At 40.3% G+C, this 21,669-nt stretch overlaps 1 protein-coding gene across 9 annotated transcripts in view; it reads right to left on the reverse strand.

Annotated features, from left to right (window-relative positions):
• Positions 1-1,891: 1,891 nt before the first annotated feature.
• ush2a (Usher syndrome 2A (autosomal recessive, mild)) overlaps positions 1,892-21,669 on the reverse strand; it is a 222,035-nt gene continuing 202,257 nt past the window's right edge. For all 9 annotated transcript variants that reach the window (XM_026171402.1, XM_026171393.1, XM_026171412.1 and 6 more), the window contains 20 exons: positions 16,273-16,354; positions 16,038-16,183; positions 15,379-15,720; positions 14,821-15,182; positions 14,342-14,711; positions 13,903-14,184; positions 13,644-13,813; positions 12,611-12,941; positions 8,886-9,092; positions 8,692-8,784; positions 8,006-8,151; positions 7,673-7,791; positions 7,385-7,483; positions 7,106-7,282; positions 6,662-6,745; positions 6,303-6,444; positions 6,048-6,135; positions 5,179-5,244; positions 3,892-4,092; positions 1,892-3,502 (listed from right to left, as the gene is read on the reverse strand). In XM_026171402.1, the coding sequence (XP_026027187.1) occupies positions 3,413-3,502; positions 3,892-4,092; positions 5,179-5,244; positions 6,048-6,135; positions 6,303-6,444; positions 6,662-6,745; positions 7,106-7,282; positions 7,385-7,483; positions 7,673-7,791; positions 8,006-8,151; positions 8,692-8,784; positions 8,886-9,092; positions 12,611-12,941; positions 13,644-13,813; positions 13,903-14,184; positions 14,342-14,711; positions 14,821-15,182; positions 15,379-15,720; positions 16,038-16,183; positions 16,273-16,354 (3,597 nt within the window). In that variant the 3' untranslated portion in view covers positions 1,892-3,412. The remainder of the gene's footprint in view (positions 3,503-3,891; positions 4,093-5,178; positions 5,245-6,047; positions 6,136-6,302; positions 6,445-6,661; positions 6,746-7,105; positions 7,283-7,384; positions 7,484-7,672; positions 7,792-8,005; positions 8,152-8,691; positions 8,785-8,885; positions 9,093-12,610; positions 12,942-13,643; positions 13,814-13,902; positions 14,185-14,341; positions 14,712-14,820; positions 15,183-15,378; positions 15,721-16,037; positions 16,184-16,272; positions 16,355-21,669) is intronic.

The raw sequence follows: 21,669 nt of genomic DNA on the forward strand, positions 1-21,669 counted from the left end.
GTTCATACAAACATAAGGCCTATATTAATATAATCATGCTATCGGACCTAACCTGCTAATGTATATTTTCTATAGGAACATGGAGTTAAACAAATAACTATGTGCAGAAATACTCATTTATCTTCTGCAGTGTCTCTTATCTGTTGCTCCTTAACCTCCCCTGGCTATGTTTACATTATATGGCAGCCAGATGCTAATGAGCTCAAAGAAATACATATCTGTTTATTTAAAAAGGCCTGTGCATTCTTGTTTTCTACATTGTGTATGCATTATGCTATATTATTTACCACTGCATTGAGTAATGATCAAATATTAAGTTGCTATAGAGTCACATTGTTCGTGCAATTGAAACTACCACTGTGTTCACTAAAACGTCTGATTATACTCAGCATGTTTCGCTTCTTTCTTAAAATTACAGATTTTTTTTCATTTTTATAAGTTCACATTGTTATTCTTAAAAAATATTCAACTATTTACATAATTTACATTTATATTTAGATAGAAACATACCTTTTTATTCCAATTTACTTTATTTATCAGTGCAAACGAATCATGTTTCATCGGTCTTGAACCATTTCAGTCGAGATTTCTGGGCAGATATCATCAAAGTGATATCAGGATTAATCTTATAACAAATGCTGTTTGGGTGTTTTTTAGGATTTGATATTCCTAAATGTACAAAAATTATGAGATCCTTGAAAGGAAAGTGAATTTCTGATAGTTTTACCACTTAAAATTTTGACACTATTTTTTTTAATACTATACATCGTAAGTCAGTCACGTCTGGGTAAGGTTTGCATGGATAACTAAGAGTGCGCAATTGTTGTTTTGTCTGAGTGTCACAAAGGTGTGTATGTGTGTCTCCCCAGCGCGCTCATTTCACTAACCTTCCCGTTCAGACAGTCTCCTCTCTGCGATGGCGTCTGTCGTCATTGTGATTTATGAGTTTAATAAAACCCTAAGTGTGTGTGTGTGTGTGTGTGTGTGTGTGGGGCTCAGGGCCATACTGTCCCTTACAATCACTCCACAAGCTCTCTTTTCACAGCCTCTCCCCCCTACTCTGTGGCTGACAATAGCTGTGAATGTGGCTGTGAATGTTTTAGAAGTGCCCTTGTCAGATTGGTGTCCTTGAGCGAGGGCATGCTTGTTACTGCCACTTTGTTAATTTCAAACTTGCCTCGATGTCTTGATGTCCCCTCAAGGGACGCAGGAGCAAAACTAAATTACTGCTGCATAGTTTTGATGGAGACACCGGCCCTGTGTGTATTTGTGCTTGTGTTTTTGACTCTGTGTGTGTGGTAACTGAGTCCCTGTGCAGCTGGTGGCACAATTCTGTGTTATACTAACTCAGCAGAAAAGAGGATTCCTAAATCTACATTTCAGCTAGATCACCATGGAGCCCCTTTTAATAGAGTGACTTCATTCATTATGTAACATCCAGTAGTATTTAACCATTGTTAATACTGTGTTTAAGCAGCAACTGAGGCACATTTAAAGTGCTACATACATTTTAAGGATTATTTCTAAGCAAGCTATTTTGCTTTTTGGAACTGTATTTCTACATTATTTTATTCATATTTAAACCTCATTAGCTTGAAGATTAATCTGGTACATTTGTGGATCTTTTAAATGCTACAAGAGGTCTGATTCTTTAAAAATTTGGTTCATAATTTGCTTGACACAAGAATACTGCATTTATTTATGGTAAAAAAAAATAAAAAAAAAACCTTAAAGAAAATGAGAGGCAAGAACACTAGAAGAATATTTTTTTGATAGTCAAATTTATCATTTACCAGATAAAAACACAACCACAGACAAATGAATCATCTATAAATAAGACTTTTGTAAGTACAACAATCATAAATAATACTGTCATCATGTAAAAAAAGAAGAAAAATAATTTTGTAATAATACAATAGGCTTCAATATTGTACACAAAACATCAAACTCATCAATATTACACATAAAGCCAACACCTCTTATTAATAAATACTGTCTCTATGTTCAATCTAATATAAGCGATGTTTCATTTCTGCATTAAAAAAAACTCAACTAAACAATTAAATTGCCACTTTTATTTTGATCTTCTTAATAGCAGGATGAAAATTACCAAAAGCCACAAATAACACAGAATCCAGACGAATGCACTTTGAAACCCAAAAGTGTATCTTGACTTACAGCTAAGAAAGACTTGACTACATTACTGCCACTTCCTCAAAACTGAAATTGCACTGAACGGCACACACACAACTGACCGAATTTCAGACTGAGCTTTCAAGTTCACATAATCGCAACAATCAGACGGCACATCTGTGATTCCCAGCCACATTCAACACATAAAAGAAAACAGTTGGCATTTTTTTTTATAATAAAACTACATCAAGCCCATGTTTCTCATTACAACTACAGCTCCTATACTGGGAAAGCTTACTAGGCATAATTACTGGTTGACGAAGAATAGACTCAGATTAATTAACATTCCTTTCTATGGTGGTCTCAGGTGGTAAAAGCTAAAGTAAATCTGCACTTTTCAAAAACGACTAAACCTCTAACAGTTGGCAAACAGTGTATCATAATACAATCAGAACAGTCCTTTAAGGGCTCTTCTGGACCGTAATATAAGTACGGTCCGATACTACATACTGGATAACAATCACGAACAGACTCGGAATAATGACCGATTTTATGTCACTGCTGACTGTGTCCACATGTGAACTGTATTCAAGTCATACACAAAGTGGGCTAAAATTATACTTATTATACTTGTATTATATTCTCTTTCCCACATTATGTTTGGTTATCTGTACAACTCTGAACCTGAAATTTGTCAAAATATTAATATATATTACTTATATCCACTCACTGGCTGCTTCATTAGGTACACCTTACGAGTAATGAGTGGAACCCTCTTTTGCTTTTAGAACTACATTAACTCTTCATGGCATAGATTCAACAAGGTGCTGGAATCATTCCTAAGAGATTTTGGTCCATATTGACATGATAGCAAAACACAATGTTGTTGCAGATTTGTCTGTGCAGCAGACAATTTTTTACCACAACAAACAACCATTCATTCTCACCTAAATCCCCTTTCTTCCACATTCTGATGCCAGTTTGAACTTCAGCAGCTCATCTTGTCTGTGTCTACGTGTCTAAATGCATTGACTGCTGCCATATGATTGCCTGATTAAATATTTAGTGAGTTAATGAGAAGTTGAAAAGGTATACCTAATGAAGTGACAGAAAGTTTATGATGATGCTTTAATTAATACCTCATAACACGTGTTGTTTAACTTATAGCTTAAATTGAGTAGACCGTATTTAGCACCGCCTGTGCAAATAGCATGTAACAGTGTTTTACTAGTTTGTTTTACAACTAGGTCTGAATGGCAACTGTGAAACCTGACAGGTCTTAAAGATGAGTGTCAGTGAACATGGTGTGCTCCTTTTTCACAGAACTTAAGGCCTTGATGGCATCCACAAGCTCATCTTCCTCCACATACTGGAAAAAAACAACAACACACAAGATCGCAAAATTTAGGTCTGAATCAAAGAAGAGGGGAAAACAATCAGAGAAACAATAAAGTAAGCAATTTTCAGCTGTCCATATTTCTGTTTTCTGGTACAATTTCACTGATTCTGCATCCATCTAGGAATTGAGCAAGTCAAACCCACAATCCCAAAGCAACTTTATTAAAGTCTTATCATATATTTTCTAGGCAATGATACTAATGAAAACTTTAAACACATAATATTGTAAATTCTTATGACTTTATAGTAAAAGAGGAGGCTGGTGAATAATTAGCATAAAATTTTGTATTCTCATCACTACTCTCTTCTGTACTTGTAGTTAACAAATGAAATTCATAATAAACATAACTCCATACTCACCAGTCCAGAATCGTGTGCCAGTGGGTTGTCCCAGCTTCCTTCCTCCATCATCATTGACTTCCTGTCAATTAGCTGACTTACACTGCGGTGCAAGGAATGCTGGGAGTAGGCCTGGCTGAGGTCTGCTTGGCTGGGAACCCGCAGGACAGAGATGGGGCTGAACTGTGAGTTGCTGCTCACTATCTTTGTGTCTGTCAGACCCTGAGGAGTAGAGTTTTATTCAGAGGCTGATTTGGGGGTTTAAAGCCTTTTATACAAATCACATACTTAGAGAATACTTCTAGATCTAATATTCAATGGTATGGATTTCTTTTTGATTAGGAGCCACATCAGCAAAAACAAGGAGTGAAATTAAGTCAGCTGAATATGTTTATTGTGGGAGGAATAAACACATGGGAGTTTGTTGGTATTACACCATATAGCCAAAAATATTGTGCCAGACCTCTTAATTTTTGAATTAGGTTGCTTTCAGTCCCATTTTCAGAAGTGTATAAAATCAGGCACCTAACCTTGCAATCTGCCTTTATAAAGATTTTTGAGATAATTTGTTATTCTAAGAGTTTTCTCAATTTCAGCATCTTACTGTAACAGGATGCCACCATTGCAACAAGTCAGTTTGTGAAATGTCTTCCCTCTTAGACATTAGAAGCTGTCAGCGCTATTATTGCAGTGGAAGTGTTAAAGAACTGGAGCAACTCAGTGATAGAGTACGCAAAGTTCCCCACCTCCTCTGGCATTAACATCAGCAGAAAGAATTGGCATAAGCTTCATGGCATGGGTGGGTTTCCATGGCTGAATAGTTGCCGTAGGTGTAATTTTGCTGGAGCCATAAAACCCTTAAGAGACACTATGACACAATATTCAGTTGCTGATTTACCTTCTTTGCTGAATTTTTTTTTCCAATGATCATTGTATTCATTACATGTAAGAAAGTCAACATTGTACTGAGGACAGACGAAGAGACCTTCACACACCACAACAAGCCAACCACTGTCATATGACAGTGTGTAACATGCACGCACACACACACACACACACACACACACACACACACACACACACACACACACACACACACACACACACACAAAAAGCATGCTTACACAAGCAAGGCGGACCTGACCAGGCATCCCTTTTAAATCAAGCATCCCATACCTCAGTGTACACAGTGTAGCTTTTAAGTATAACGCTGCTGATCTCAACACAGTCTGCTACAGTGTCAAACTGCAGGGGGACAGTAAGATAAACATTTAAGGCTTTGAGAGCAAGAACAGAAAATAATCTTACTGTGGGAAGATCAGGGAGGAGCACAGAGCCGGAGTGATGCTTAGAGCACAGCTCAGGACAGGGTCTCTGAGAGGGAGATACATAGAGAGACAGAGGGAGGCAGGGAAACAGAGCGTATACGCAGAGAAGTGCAGAAAGAAGTGGAAGCAGAGAAGATAAATATCAAAAATTAAAGGAAGAAAGGTTGACAGAGAATGGAGAAAGAAATTAAAGTATTATGATGGAAAAACATTAAGGTGTAAAAAATAATTACAACGAATAACCAAAATAACAGAGCAGTGGATAAAAATGATTAGTCGTCTTTATGAAACAGATGTTGTTTGGATCTAAAGTCACAACCAATGAAACGTGAGTTGCATGTATGTAAAAAAAAGAAACCCAAAACCATTTTCAGAGTGGTCAGCACTTTTACTTTTAAAAGTGCAATTATACGGTATTGTGCTTATCTGTTCTTTGTTGTCTGTAATTCTTTACAAAATGTGCATGTTGATGGATGAATCACCTACTGTGGACCAAATTTACCGGTATACAGGCATGTTTGTTAGTCATTCAAATTTAGCTGTGAGAGTCTGTGGTTCTATTTCTCTGCTGGCCCTGTGATCCACTGGTAACCTGTTCAGGTGAGGACCCCGCCTCTTGCCCTGTGACAACTGGGATACACTCCAGACCCAGATAACCATAAGTTGGATAACCTGTTAAGAAACTGAATTTATATTTCCTGGGTTTTTAACCCTTTTAACCTATTTTTTTTTTTAAATCTTTCATTTACTTCTTTGCTTTTTCCTCTTACGTATTCCAAACTTTAGGTCATTTTTTCTTTCTCAATTGGGTTTTATGTTTTTGTGCTGCATCTCCTGTCCTTTTCTCACCATGTAAGTCTCTCCCCCAGCTTTTCTTGTCTTCTGAAGCATAACCAGTGGAGGGCGCTCTCTGGCTGATGGATTCTTCCTCAAGGCTCTGTAAGGGAGTTTCAGAAAATACATTCTGTTTGCAGGAAGCGTGCTGTGTTTTATTTGCACAAGTTATGCTAACTTGTACATTTTAGTGCACTTTGAATTTCACAAGAGAGAAGAATAAATTCTGTGCTATGGCTGCCCTAAACCTTTTACAAGAATCACATTTACCTTTGTAGCACTAAGCCCAGCAGTATGGCTAGCAAAAATAGACCCAGTAGGGCTAACAGCAGGATGAACCACAGTTCAGAGTAGACTGGCGTGGCTGACATGCTCACACCCTGTTTACCACTGTCTACAGGGTCAAGAGGAGCTGCACAAAGAAAACAACATGAATAAGTTATTAATAAATTAGCTTTCTAGATTTATCTGTATTTTTAATATATATATTTTCTTCACAACATCAGAATCTGAGAGACAACAAGATTCTGAATCATTGAAGAATGTGTGTGTGTGTGTGTGTGTGTGTGTGTGTGTGTGTGTGTGTGTGTGTGTGTGTGTGTGTGTGTGCGCGCGTGCGCGCGCGTTACCAAGGCCTGTGGCTGGGCTATATCTGATGGTGGGAGTGCTGGCACTGCCACTGTTTGTGGTACAAGTCACCTGAAATGACAGAGCTTAGAGGAACAGAGAGGGAAAGACAGAAAAGAAAACAACTCTGGGTTACAATAAAATAAGCATGTATAGATGATGGTAACCAGGCTCTCTGTCCCCTGTAGGGCTAATTACAATATGCAACTCAAATAAAATCAGAGTGGGTGAGAAACATTCATACAAAGGACCAAACTGAAACAGAAAGAGATTTAAAATTGAAGCTTATTCAGTTCTCAAAGCTTTTTCAGCATACCTACTCTAATCAAAAAGCTGTTCATTCTGTATTCAAATTTTTTTTACAAGATTTATAGTTTTCTGCTTGCTTTAGTTCTTTTTTCTCTAAGTGCACATGTTGTGTTATGTATGCTGTATGTTGCTCTTACTTTTCTGTGAGATGCGTGGAACATGGAGATAGCTGTAGAAGCCAGTATAGATCCTCAGCTGGCTCTCAGTCACACTGTACTCCTTCAGGTATCCGTTCAGGGAGAAAGACCCAGTCCAGTCCAGCCAAATAACAGTCAGGTTACTGTCTACTGAGAAGGGGGATACATACTGGGGGGCTGAAGGGAGAAAGAATGATGGTAAGAGAAAATCTGAATGTGGTTTTTATCATTCTTAAAACTAGATATTACTGACTGCTTAAGCAGTAATAAATGTGTTACCTTCACTGAGAGTGTGGACAGTAGTCCAGTTGGAGGCAGTGCTGCCCATGTTATTAAAGCAGGCAGCTCTGAGCTCATATGTGGAGTACGGCTCGAGACCTGCGCAGTTTGTTAGTCACAGAAAACTCATAAAGCAGAAAAACGTTTCAAAACAGTTATCCCAGCATAATCAAGACTTACAGAATAAAAACTATTATTTTAAATCACCTAACATTGATTTTACGATTCTTTCTTACTGTATGTGTTACTTTTCAGTGGCACTGGTGCATGATATTTCTTTATATTCACCTGTAACATTGTAGCTCCGCTTTTTACCAAAAAAACTGATTTCTGTTGGTCCTTCAATACAAGGTAGGGGTATAGGCTGGGAGGGCTGAGGGCAAGGCGATCTGAGGTGAAGCTCACAGCTGGGTACAAAGAGTAAAGGAGTGTAAGTGAAAGCAAGATGATAGGGTTTCTTTCTTTTAGTTTGTATGTGCACTTTTCAAATAAGTAAGGACGTACAGGTTTATTTAAGCCAAATCCATTTGGTTAATTTTTATTTATATAGTGCTACATCACAACTTCAGTTGCCTCACGCCACTTTTCAAGAACAAAATGTAATTCAAGATTTTCTCTTACCTTTCGATGAGTCCATTGGGCGACAAAGGCTCATCCCATTCCATCTGAACAGAGCGGGAGGTCACAGTGACAAGGCGAGGAGGAGGCTGGTGGGCTGGGGCAGCAGCAAGAGTGTGGAGCTCACTCAGCGGACCACGGCTACAGCACTGATGATGGTTCACAAAGAAGAGATTTTAAAAGTGCTAAAAAATATGGCCTCACTTGCAACTACAATACTCGGGAATGACTTTCAATCAGCAAAAGAGATGTAAGTATTTGAATCTGCATTTGAAATTTGACCAATAGGTGAGGTAATCATAAATATTTCCCATCCATTTTCTTCCAGTTATCTAAATCAGATTGGCAACAGGGACTTGTACCTATCCCAGCTGTCACAGGGCAAGAGGCAGGGTACACCCTGGACAGGTCGCCAATCTGTTGCAGGGCTAACACAATGAGACAGACAAACACTCAAGCCTACACCCAATTTAGAATCCCTTATTAACTAAACCCCAAGCATGTCTTTGGTCTGCAGCTGAAGCTGAAGGACCTGAAGATAACCCACACAGACCGAGAGAGAACATCCAAACTCTGCACAGACTATCAACAAAGATACCACATATTACCAGATAGTATTCAACTTTAATGACCGAGTATAGTTGTATAGACCCTGAGTATAATGCCTAACCTACATTTAGTATTATTACCTGATAGCAAGTACAGGCCTCCACTCCTACCCAGTATTGGGTATAGGGACGTAAATCGTGGAGTGTCTGCGGATGCGATGTACCCTCTGAGAGCTACAGGGAGAGGACAGAGAGGGGTAAAATGTGTTTAAGTTAACATAACAAGGACAAGTTATTATTAAGTGTATTACTGAATATAGTAGAAGACTCTTTACCAGAGTGTGGTTGTTGTGGTCCAGCGAGAACACTCTGTAAAGACTAATAATCCCATTGGGTTGGGCAGGAGCATGGATGTCCACTACAGCTGACGTTGCTGAAACGTGCAGAAAAATAGGGGGTCCTACACCCTGAGGTGGGGCAGGCCCTGTTCTTCCACTCACCCATGGACTGGCTGAATGACCAGCTGAATTAACTGCCCACACCTGTCAGATAAGACCGCACATTTATCAGTTATGTGGTAACTTTTCAGTTTGCACATTATGCAAGCACAAGTCAATAACTGATGTATAAAAGCAAATGAGAACATGTGATACAGACTATTTACCCCAAACATTAGGATTTCAGATGCATTTTATGAACTCTTCATGATGAAGACGGCTTTTCATAATTACCCAGTATTCGCCAGACCAACAGAAAGTTATACATCAATTCACTGGACCATCCATCAAAACTACCATCAGCAGTCAGAGCAAAACCTTTTCACCATGCAACTCACCACTAACATATCTGCATGACAATTACTTTTCACCTTCATCAAGGAGTCACACACACACACACACACACACACACACACACACACACACACACACACACACACACACACACACACACACACACACACACACACCATAGAGTAATCTTATTTGTGTGGTTGTTTTGGGTATAATTAGAAGGTGTACACAGCACAGGGTCAGGCAGGGTGGAGATTTGCATGTGTAAGTCATCTGTAGCCTGTCAGAAGTAGTGCAGAAGGCAGATGGATGGGTCTGAGCTTTAGTGTTGAAAGTGTGTGTCTGTGCGTGTGGGTTTTTTGTTTGTGGGTATGATTGCAAGATTTCTGCGTGCATGCATGTGCATGCAGGGGTGTTACGAGTTGAATTAACCTCAATAATAGTCAATTAGGCCGTGATCAATCAGACTGATTGATCTAAGTGACAGCACAGATGGACCAAGATGGAGAGAGGAAGGAAGAATGGAGGATGGAGCGACTGGGGATCAGGGGGGAAGGAAGATAGGATGAAAGGTGGGCAAGATGCAGGGTAGCAAACAGAGGAATCAGGAGAAATTTAAACTTGGTGTTCTTTTGTATATAGATACAGATATGTTTAGTTCTACAGATAAGATTATGTTTAGATTGTAGTTATTTCCCACGACACACAATATATGTTAGAGCAAACTTCTGGGCTTTCATCACCTGCTCTGCTAACAGATTTCTCAAGAATATCAAAACTTTTCATATGAAATTAACACTTTACTGATAGTGTTTTCAGACTGGCAGCTGCTCTCCTCTTGCAATTAAACTGCATGTTTTTAGATAAAACATGGTTATTATAAGTGACACAAAAGGTGTAGCTCAGTGGTTATATTTCTGAATCGACAAACTCATTAAAAATGCAGCCATATGTAAACTTCATTTTCAAAAAACATATTTAGATATATGTTCTCCGAATTTGAAAACAATACACTAAATATGTAGGAAAATGCAATGAAAGTCCAAATATCTTTTAAAAAGATAGAAACACACTAGTAGATCATGTTTATTTAGGTTATTGACATCATACTGATACTTTATGTGTTACAAATCCTTTGATACTGATGAAAAAAGAGAAACTGCTGGAGAACTGAAAGATAAAAAAACTTTAATAGGATAAATGTTGCATATACAAATCCTAAAGCATATATGTATGTATCTATATATGTAAATATGAATGGTTCCTAAGTATTATTACTGTAAATGAACAAATGTATGTGCTGTTGTAAAATTTTAGTAGCGTACAGAGGGGAACTGAGAAGTAATTAGTTCTCTACTGTACATTAATTATGGCCTTGATTGCATGTTCTCCTGCAACGGTGTTACCTGTGGCCAGTCACATTTACTCATACTGTTATAAAAATTTGGATTTGGAACAAAGAAAGCACACTTAAACAGGCTGAAAAAAAGAGCAATAGCATCAGCTAAATGGATTTTCTTAGCAGCATTTTTAGATCCTGCGCAGGAACTGTCACATGACTTGTTGCTTGAGATGGTATAAATCAAATTTGCTACTGCTGCCATAAGAAATTATGAACTGCAGCAATAAAATACTTCTACCCAGCAACAACCATCTTTTCCCTACCCTGGTAGCAACACAGTGTACGCTTCAATGAGATGCATGGTTTTTGTGGTTTGATTAAAAAGTTTGTGCCACATAGACAGAATGGAGGAAAAAGTTCACAGCTAAAGTCAGCCCAGATCACCTTGCACTTGATCCACTGCTAAAAGACAGAACTAATCTCCTTGTCCCTATATCATCTACAGACTTTTTACTGCTTCCTCTCCTCTCTTGTCCTCCCCTCGTCCATTGGGCCATGATTTGGTTTATTAGACAAAAAATAAAAATATACCCTGTTAGTTTCCGTGGCAGCAAATGAGCCACCATGGCAACAAACGACTTCAGGAAACTTCCAGATAGTATTCCAGCCTTTTTATTGGAAGGCTGGACTGCGGAATCAAACTTTGTGCTCTGATAGGCTGACGGTACTACTTGGCGGGTGCATCTAGTTGAGGTGAAGGGGCTAAGTTGTGTGAAAGCGGGCAGTAATTAAAACCAAGCATAAAGCTGTCAATAGAAGCTTATGACCCAGTGTAATTAGCCTAATATGATTTCTCTCTCTGTGCTGTGGTGTGCTAAACTGAACTGACTTGTCCTTGTGTACGCCTGAAACACAGAGAGAAAGGATGAGGTCCCGGTAACAGACACAACATAACAGCTAAATAAAGTCAGGCAGACAGAGAGTAAAACAACCAAGCAGGTAAGTGGTACAGTGTGTACAGAAAGACAGATCAATACACTGACTAAGAAAACATCACTTAGTGCTTAGAAAAACAGAGAAACGCATGGTGAGATGAAATATCTATAAATGTTTACAGTTTCTATGCACTCTGAGACACTCACTTATGTTCACGTGGACAGAAAAAATCCCAAACAAAAAACACATGACTTCACCAATACTCAACACCGCATTGTTCATGCATCCCAATTCCCCAGAGGAAAATCCTCAGGGGACGTGTAGCGGTCACCATTAAAAGGTCTTTCCAGTACAAGCTCTGTTACCAAGGAGGCTAACAGTTAATTCGATTGGCTGGCTGGTAATCAGGAAGTGGGGTGCTCAGAGGGCCCAGTGATTAATGGCTCTGTTGCCCGCTCGTCATCTCCCAAAGCTCCTCCCTCCCTCCCTCCTCATGTCATAAATTAGGACCCTCGTAAATAAAGACGGTGCTACAATCAGGCAAACTCAATCAATTACACCGGTTCTCTGGCCTCAGCTCATATGTCTGACAGGCAGGAATGCTAATGTTATTGTTGCTTCCAAAGGGCTAACCTGTCAATTAGTGTACCAATGCACGAGCACAACAGCATGAATATGGACCACTCCATTTAACACCTGTCTGATTACTCGTGTGTTTGTGTGTCTGCGATTGTTCGAGTATATGGATGTCATACCAGTTGATGCATGAGAGTGGTCTTTTTGCTTTATGTGTGCGTGTGTGTGTTCTGACTTGTGCAGAAGACAAAAAGCAGGGCACTCATGCTCTGCAGAATCAAGCCTTCAACCTCTATATTTAAAAAAAATCATTTGAAAATGTTAAAAGATACTTTATGTTTGTGATTCTAGTGGCTACTAATGTCTACTGTCAACACTTTCAAACCTTCTTTTCTACCCAAAACAAATAACATACCTGGTACTGGTATACAGTGTATGGGTGGAGTCCATTATCTTTCCACGTAGTAGAGGAATTCCTGTAAACAGCTGTTACTGCATCACTGTTGTGGGTGGCCGTGGGACTATCCAGTCTGCGGTGCACCTCATAATACAGGATTCTACCATTTGGCTGAGCTGGAGGGGACCAGGTGAGTAGAAAGCTGGTCTGTAGTTTGGTATCTTTGTCAGGTTGGAGGTCTAACAGTGGTGCTGTCTGTCCAGTAGGGGGAGCCTCCAGCGTGAGTATAGATGACCAGTCACTGGAGGAACAACCTAGTTCTGTGCAAGCTTCCACCCTCACCTCATACCTGCCCACAAATAGAAAACAGAAACAGGGGACAAACAGAACATTAACATGGAGACATCATATAGAAAAGGCTGATGAGCTCACATGTTTTGAGTCCTGTGGGTTCACACACATTATGTGTACACAGAAATAGCCAGCCAACTGCAGATGCACCCTTAATCAGAAATACATAGTACAATGGTAGGTCCACACTGTTGTCAAAATGTTAAAAGTTGACTTTCTTTCTTTTCTTTTTTTTTTGATTTCCTTCTTTGAAAAGCCACCATCACTGATTCTGTCCATTTCACATTACACTGTAACGTTTTTTGTTTTGTGGTTTGTACGCTTAATTGTCCATGTGAACGTAAATAATAATATAGAGACTTAAATAAACATAATAGATTCTTAGAATTTTAAATTATTATTATTTTTTTAAAGTAAAACCAAGTGAAACTGTTCCTTGTAGCGACTAATCGCTTGTACATGATTCCCTCAGTTTTGGAAATTTTTGAAGTTTTACTGTTAGCATTGTCCATTGAAATGTCAAACTGAGTTGCGAAACATTTCTGCAACCAGTTTGGGGAACAAAGAACTATAACACCAGCAAAAGCTACACTGAGCATATATAGCTACCTGTCAAACTTGATCTAAAAACACACAGTTATAATAATAAATAAATGTGTTTTACTGCCTAAAGGTTGGAGAGTCGTGGAGACTGACTGACCTGTGGTAAGGAGCCAGCCCATGAAGAATAGTGTGTCTTTCTGAGAAGGCACTATCTTGTGGAGTGAAATCACTGCTGATGATGCTGAGCTGGACTGGATCTCTTTGATAAACAGTGTAACTCACTAGGTCTCCATTAGGACGGGCTGGAGGTTGCCACTCTACTCTCACCTAGTAAGATAAAGAACAGCATAAAAAACTTTCATTAACAAGATCTTGATTCAGCTTCACTCACAATGACTAAATAAACGACGACTTGCCTGGTTTGGTCCTACAGGTGTTAATGTTGGGAGACCCACACCAGACGGAGCTGATGGATGCGTCTTTGCAGTGGCTACTGTGCTGCTCACAGCGCCTCTGCTGTTGTTGGCCCTGACAACATAATTGTATTCCACGCTTGGCAAAAGTATGAAGTCGTGGTAATGCGTCTCCGTGCCAACATAGATAACTTCTCCATCTCGGCGGAGTTCGTACCCTGTGATGATGCCATTAGGGTGCTCTGGTGGTCTCCAGCTAATCTCCACTGACTCTGGGCCAGTAACCTTCAAATGAAACATAAAAGCACATCAAGCAGATTCCCCAGTTGTGTTTAATATTTGGTAAATAATTCAATTTATAAAATAGAAAATAACCAACGCTAGCAGAAAATAAACGCTGGCAATAAAGGTTTTAAATACAAGTCAAAGATAAACACACAACCTTAAGTGTCGGGGCAGACAGGCCAGTGGGAGGAGCTTCCTCTGTTGAAGTGGACATTGTGAGACTGGCAGTACATCCACCACTAGTACAAGCCAGCAGAACCAGTGTATATGATGTATGTGGCTGCAGGCCTGATAACACTGTATTTAGGTCTCTTCCACGATAAACCTGTTCGTTGTTAAGTTTCAGCACATATTGAGTCACCTCTCCATTCTGTGTCAGTGGTTTACTCCAGGAAACATGCATACTATTGAATGTGATTTTGTCCACTCTGGGAGCTTCCACTATGGCAGGAGGAGCCTCTAGAGTTGTGATGTTTGTATGAGGACTGGTGATACATCCCTCAGACGTGCAGGCTATGACTGAGTAGCTGTGAACAAAAGCAAAATAAAATGAAGTTTGGTCTTCACATTTATAAAGTTGTTAACCAGAAACTACAAAATAGTATGGCTACAAAAAACAAACAAAAAAAGCAATACCTGTATGCTGAAAAAGGCAGGAGGTCGTCATCTGTGTAGCTGAGAACAGTGGGGTCAAAACTGAAAGAGAAACTGATGTTGTTTCTCTTAATCCTGTAAGACTGAAGTACTCCATTAGGCTCCAAAGGAGGAGTCCAGGACACCACTACCTCACTGGGCCGGCCCTGGAGATGACTCACTGTTGGGGGGGCTAAGCCACGAGGGGGGGCTTGTCTGGTCATTACTGTTACCCAAGGGCTGCAAGTGTGCCCAGCTGGGTTATAAGTACAGACACTGAACTCATACTGTGTCCATGGACGCAAACCATATACTGTATAGGAGTAGGTTTCAGCCTGTCGTGGGGACGCTTCTCTGAAGAGGATCTGTTGGCAGCACAATATTAATGCAATTTTAATTGTTAACCTCGTAAACTGTGATATTTTTTAAATATATATATCAATAAAAAAACAGGACATAAAACAATATTTTATAAACTGGGAGCTCTAGTATATTCTACCAAGCCCTCCTACAACTGGTCAGATTGACTCTAAATTTAGACATTTTAAGAGTTTCACCTACTTTCCCCCTTTCAATATCCTCTTCTTTACTTCTCCCACTCCCTTCTTCTTCCAAACGCCTCCCAAGTAAGAAATATTCTTTAATTGGCCCGTTGGGTTGAGAAGGAGGGCCCCAGGTAAGTGACACCTGGTCTGAGCCAACAAAGAGAGGCCTAGGGGGAGACTGGGAAGCAGGTGGTGCTGCTGCTGTGGCAATGCGCTGAGGAGGGGTGCGTGTGCAGCCTGCTGAGGTACAAGCTTCAAGAGTCAGCGTATAAACGGTCCATGGCTCCAAACGCCGAAAAAGGAAACTACGTGACAAACCACTGAACTCTAGGTTCCCCTCACTGTACAAGTTATACATCTGCAAAAGGAGACAAGAGAAAGAAGAGAAATTTCAAGACAAATATGAAACATATGGGTTTAAGTAGGACATGCGAACAGCACTGACTTTAGTTGCAGGTTGCACATGTAGCATACACCAAAAAAATATGTGAAGTTGTGCACATATAAACTACACTGAGATATTGTGCTTCATGTTTCTGGGGGTCTTGTGGACTTTCACATGTGGGTCTATGTATGCTATATTGCCGTAACTACCTTGTTACTATTGCATCTTATCTTAGGTGGACTGCACTATTTGGTATATGCTCAGTGATTTTCTTATGTGTATCGATGTACCGTGATGACTCCATTTGGAGACTGTGGTGGATCCCAGCTGAGCAGTAACGCCCTGCCCTGCTCTCTCTGCTTCACTGTGAAGTTAGGCACGCCGGCTGGAGAAGCCTCCAGGGTCCTAATGTCCACCCACGGACTGGACACGCTGCCTGAAAAGTTACAGGACAGATTCATTGGGGGTGTTCAGTAGCTGGTCTAAATCATCTTTTAAATTAGTTTCTCAACAAATTCAACCTACCTGCCCGATTCAAAGCTTCTATTCGTAGACTGTACTGACTGTATGGTTCAAGACCATAGACTATTGCCTCTAGCTGTGAATCCTGAGAGAGACAAAAAGAGCAGTGTGTGATATAAAAAGATAGGAGATAAAAAGGTAACATCATGAGAGAAAAGGTTGGAGAAAGAGATAACAGGGAAGAAGAATAGTGGGGTCAAGACATGGTTGGGTGAAGACAACAGAATAATTGGTCAGGCGTTAAGAAGGAAAAAAATGGCAGATACATAAAGGCTAACATGAAAGCGGGTAGAGAGCCAAAGCAAGAGACGGGAGAGACAAAATTAGTTACACAAACAAATCCTGCATGAATAAAAACCAGAGCATTACTCATTAAAACATGGAATGAAAAGGAGCATTGAAACAATGGCAAGCTAAGATGACATAACTTGGGATTTGCCATATCAACATTTCAACATACATCCTCTGCAGTGGTAAGCAGACACCAGAAAAGTGGCAGAGACTGAGAGAGAGACTGGCAGGCAGACAGCTGTCCCTTATGGGTGAATTCAAAGCTTCCAGATTGTGTGTTTATGTCACACATGCACCCTTTCATATCACATACACAAACAGACACAGGCACAGGATGTCTGCCAGTAGCTTTAGGCAGTGGGACCTAGCCCAACACCCTGGCAGACACAGGGGCAGTGTGTATGCGTGTGTGTGATACAGAGGGAACACCATTTACTAATTGATAAGAGACACACTGTTGTTTCAAAAGGCCCTAGCGTGCGATGACATGGTAGTCTGGGAGCACCAGGCTCCAGGATGTAGCATTGCCTATTTGATTTTGTGTTTGTTTATGACTGTGCGCTTTGAAGCAGGTATGAGAGTGATGTTTTTCAGTGTGTGTGTGAACATATTTGTGTGGATATACAACACAGGAGATTACACTTCTTTCAAGAGTTGAGTCTGCAGTTAAAATTGTCTGTTCAGGACTGTATGCTTTCACATAACCGAGCATATGTAAAGAGATTAACTGGTAACCCACTTCAATGCAGCGTCAAAGGGATCAAAAAGACTCAGATTCAAACTGAGTCAAATGAAAACCCAGACAAATCACCGTAGCTTGGCACCAAGGATGAACCAGAATGCATGTATTCACTGTTTTCATGTCTGGAAGCCAACATATTTTTCATCCACAGCAAAATAGGATTAATAAGCCCCTAGACACCTAGACACAAGCTAAATCCTCCTGCAAATCACAGCACTTCTCAGTAGACAGAGGGAGGGAGGGACAGAGCGAGAAAGGGTGGGGAAAGGATGGGAAGAGATAGAAAGAGAAACGGGTGGTGGGAGAGAGAAATGGAGACAAAGGAAAAAAAGACAGTGGAATTTAAAAAAAAGTATGTGTCAGTAGAGTAATGTAGGGCAGAGAGTTAAAAGAGAAAAAGTAAGAGGTGAGTAAGTTAATAACTGATGAAGCAAATAAAAGAAGGTGAGACAGAGGAAGGGGGTGAGAGAAAGAGTAAGACATGGAGAGATTGAGTGAAGTGGAAAAAGAGGGGAGAAAGCTAAAGCGGGTGAGAAAAAAAAGATAGATGTGGCAAAAGGGAGAGACAGATTAAGTGAGCAGGAATGAGAGATCTCTCTACCTTAAAAGCCAGTGAAATATGTGAGGCATGTGGCCTATAAAGCGGTTAACATATGCACATTGTCAATAGCAGCATCTGGCGCTGGCAGATTTTATAGGAGCGTGGAGACTCTGCTACATGCCTCTAGATGGCAATACATTCAAACACTTTATCACTGAAACACACCACATTAACGGCCTGCTCGCTACATCACACGCACACACTCAAAAATCAAGCACTGTGAAATTCACACACACAGGCACGCAGACAGGCTGTAATCAAACAGTGTAGCACTGAAACACACAACTATTACATTACATTAACAGCTCCCTCAATAACTATTCCTCTCTCATACATGCACTTTCACATACACACACAGCGTGCAAAGCCACACAAAGACAAACACAGCCACACCGAGCAAATACTTTTAAGGTATCTGACAATGCGTAGGTAATGGCATACATGAAAAACTACAAAATAAATCATGACATGAACTGAAAGTTACCAGGTAAATTTAATTTAATCCACTAGATAAATCAGTGGGAGCACATATATGAAAATACTGAAAACCATACAGCTGGGACTGTAGTTCCCAACCTGCTTCTTCCAATTCAGCAATAGGTATTTATAACCTCATTTCAATGTTGGGGCCAGCTTCCAAATGGTAAGTAATCTGCATGTATCAAGTGCTTCACAAAATATAAAGTATTCCACTTTGTGAAACACTGAAGTATTACACTCATACTTCTACATACTGTAGAAGTAAAACTGCCAACAAAAACCACCCAAACCCACAGCCAACCTATCAAGGACCACGGGGGAAGCTGCAATCTAAGATATGAAAGGAAAAGGTTCTTGTCAAGCTAAATTCACTCTGCATGGGCTGGTGCATATGTGTGCGGATGATCAAAGTCACCAATTAATCATACAAAATGCAAAAGAACAGAGAGGGGGAAAGGGAGGTCAAGAGAAAGAAAGAGAGACAGGGAGGCAGCGTAAACAAGACAGAAGTACAGAAATGGAGACAATGATCAGGAAAGAAGAGAAAAGAAAGGAAGAGGTCTTGTTAATTTATACATTAAAGAGCTCTTGGATCTTAGATGGTTCAACACAACTTAACATTGACTGCAAAGAAGCAATCTATTCAATCTTCTGTATCTTTCTTCTGACTTCTCCTGTGTGTGTGTGTGAGCTAAAGAAGAGGCCCTGTGGACTGAGTGCCTAAATTAAAGTGCCAGCCTGCATGTGTGTGCACATGTACTGGTATCTGTTTTTATTTACTCAAGTAAGGCCACATGTGGAGCGTCTTGTTTTGTATGTACCAATGTGTCCCGAGAACTGTTCACGCACGTGTGTGTGTGTGTGTGAGACTGCACATCTGTGGATATGCGTGATATTCAGGTAGAGAGGCATTCCGCAGCCAGGGGGACAGTGTGTGATACTAATTAAGAATAACCATGTGTATTTGTCAAAAGAATTATGCTGATTATCTCACAAAGGCCACAGTTCTAGGCCCCGCAGAGAGACAGAGACAGACCAGCATTAGCATATGGCTACACACATGCATGCACATACACAAACACTTCATTTCACTCCTTGTATCGAACCCACGCATGATAAAAGAATAGGTAAACGTAAGATGAGCGCCCAAGAAAATACATCAAAGAACAATGCCTAGTGACAGATGAATGGGGTCCAACTGGTCTGCCTTTAGGACGTTTGTCTCTACAGGCCTTCTCTGGCTTCTCTGCTCGGTCATATTAATTCCTGCAGAGATAATAAAGCACCACGCTGTTTCAGCTTTTTTATTGTGTGTCTTACTTCTTTCATGTATGTGATAAAACATGTTAACATCAGATTTGACTTAAATGATCTTAATTCAGCTCAAATCACTTCATCTCATCCAGTTCAGTTCCATTCAATTCAATTCAATTGTCCAGCCTATTAGTACAAGCTGTGCCCTGACCAGCCCTGTGAGAGCAGTAATTGTTTTCAGAGGTTTCTGAGGTGAGCCAGTACACCACACACTGATCTCTTGCACCCCATGCCAAGCTCTCAAGCCAAGTTTGTGTGTGTGTGTGTGTGTGTGTGCATATTTATGCGTGCATGCCTAATTCAATGCTGCTGGAACAATTGCCCTGTGTCTGTTTGCAAAATGCCCTGCATGGGTGTCCCTGCTAGTCAGGGTGCGTTAGACAAACCCTGACACATAGAGACCTTTGTGCGACACGTACACAAACACACACATACACAAACACACCACACAGACACACGGAGTGGCCATTAGGCATGTGTTATGTCTGTGGCCAGCACAGATGTAGAGAGGGACTGCAGGGGTCTGGAACAGGCATGCCCACTTCACACAGACATTCATGATTGGCTCTGGCATCTCTGGACCCCGGGAACAGCATATTTAGTGTGTATATATATTCTTGTGTGTGCGCGTGTTTATATTTGTGTGTGTTATGCAGCCAAAGACCAGTGGACAAATTATAATGAGTAATGGTCAGCATGCTAAAAATCCACAGATTTCTTGTGAAATTAAAATAAGAGAACATGTTAATGATATATTTTCAGATAAGCTTTATTCCATAAAACAAGGCAATAGAAAAATGTCTCTTGTTTTATGTTTTAAAGCTAGTTAAAAAAAATGGGAAAAAAGTAAAAAATATTTTTTTTATACACACAATTTTAAATGAGGGGATTGTTGCTTGTTGGCAAACATAATAATAATTAAATTAGAGGATGTTTCAGGAAATAATATTTCTTTATCGCAACTTTACAAAAGACATCAAAAGTAATGAAATGATTGTTTGTTGCGAGGTGAATGGGAGCGCTTTAAAAATCCACTTGATGGAGACAGCAGACTGACCAGAATCACAAAAATCCTACAGGCTTTTTGGCAACCCCGCCATCTTTTCCCTACCAATCGATAGACATTATGCTAAGTGTCAAATATATATATGCCCATGGTGTGAGACAGCATCAGAGAGGTAGGAAGGACTCCTCAAAACTAAATGGTCCCCACTTCCAAAGCAAACACAAATATTCAGTTACTTGTCACACTCCCACATGCTCCAGATTTGAATGGACTCAATAATCACAAATATAGCAAGTCCTTTTCTCTTTTTCTCATGCATTCGCACCCTCTCAGCATTCCATTAAAGTGATGACCATCATATTGTGGTTGCAGTACTAAACACCGACTCAAAGTGGAGAGTACTACACTGGGTGGTGTGGCCTCTTCACAGACAGACACACAATAACACCAACCTATCATTACCCAGCGAAAGAGGGTGTGTGTGTAGGAGCGACGGAGCCAGGAAGAGATAGGGAAGTAAGAACGTAAACTCACTTGAAAAAAAAATCACTTGAGGAAGCTAGAAGAAGAGGGAATGAAGGGGCAAGCATTGTGGATGAGCATAAGATAAAAACTGTAATTTTACACAGAAGCAGGGAAACTCCAGATGGACATGCAGTGATGAAGGAATGGGCAGTATGGAATGATAGAGGGAGGAGCTGCAAAAAAACCAAAAAAACAACCCACGAGTAGAAACAAAGATTGCAGAAAGGAGAGGAGGGAGTGTTGCAGCCTGATTATTTGGCTGTTTATCCAGAATGCTGAGAGCCCTCCAATCAGAGATGGAGACCTCTAACTAAGAGGTCTGATAGGCCGAGGGCCTAACAAACTCTGCATATGAGTCTCCTTATTCTCTCCTCTAATCCTTTGTTCCTCACTTCACCTGTCTCCTCCTCCTCTCTTAACCTCCTCATGCCTCTCTCCTCA

Source organism: Astatotilapia calliptera, chromosome 1 (genome assembly GCF_900246225.1).
Source record: "Astatotilapia calliptera chromosome 1, fAstCal1.2, whole genome shotgun sequence".
Taxonomy (NCBI): Eukaryota; Metazoa; Chordata; class Actinopteri; order Cichliformes; family Cichlidae; genus Astatotilapia; species Astatotilapia calliptera.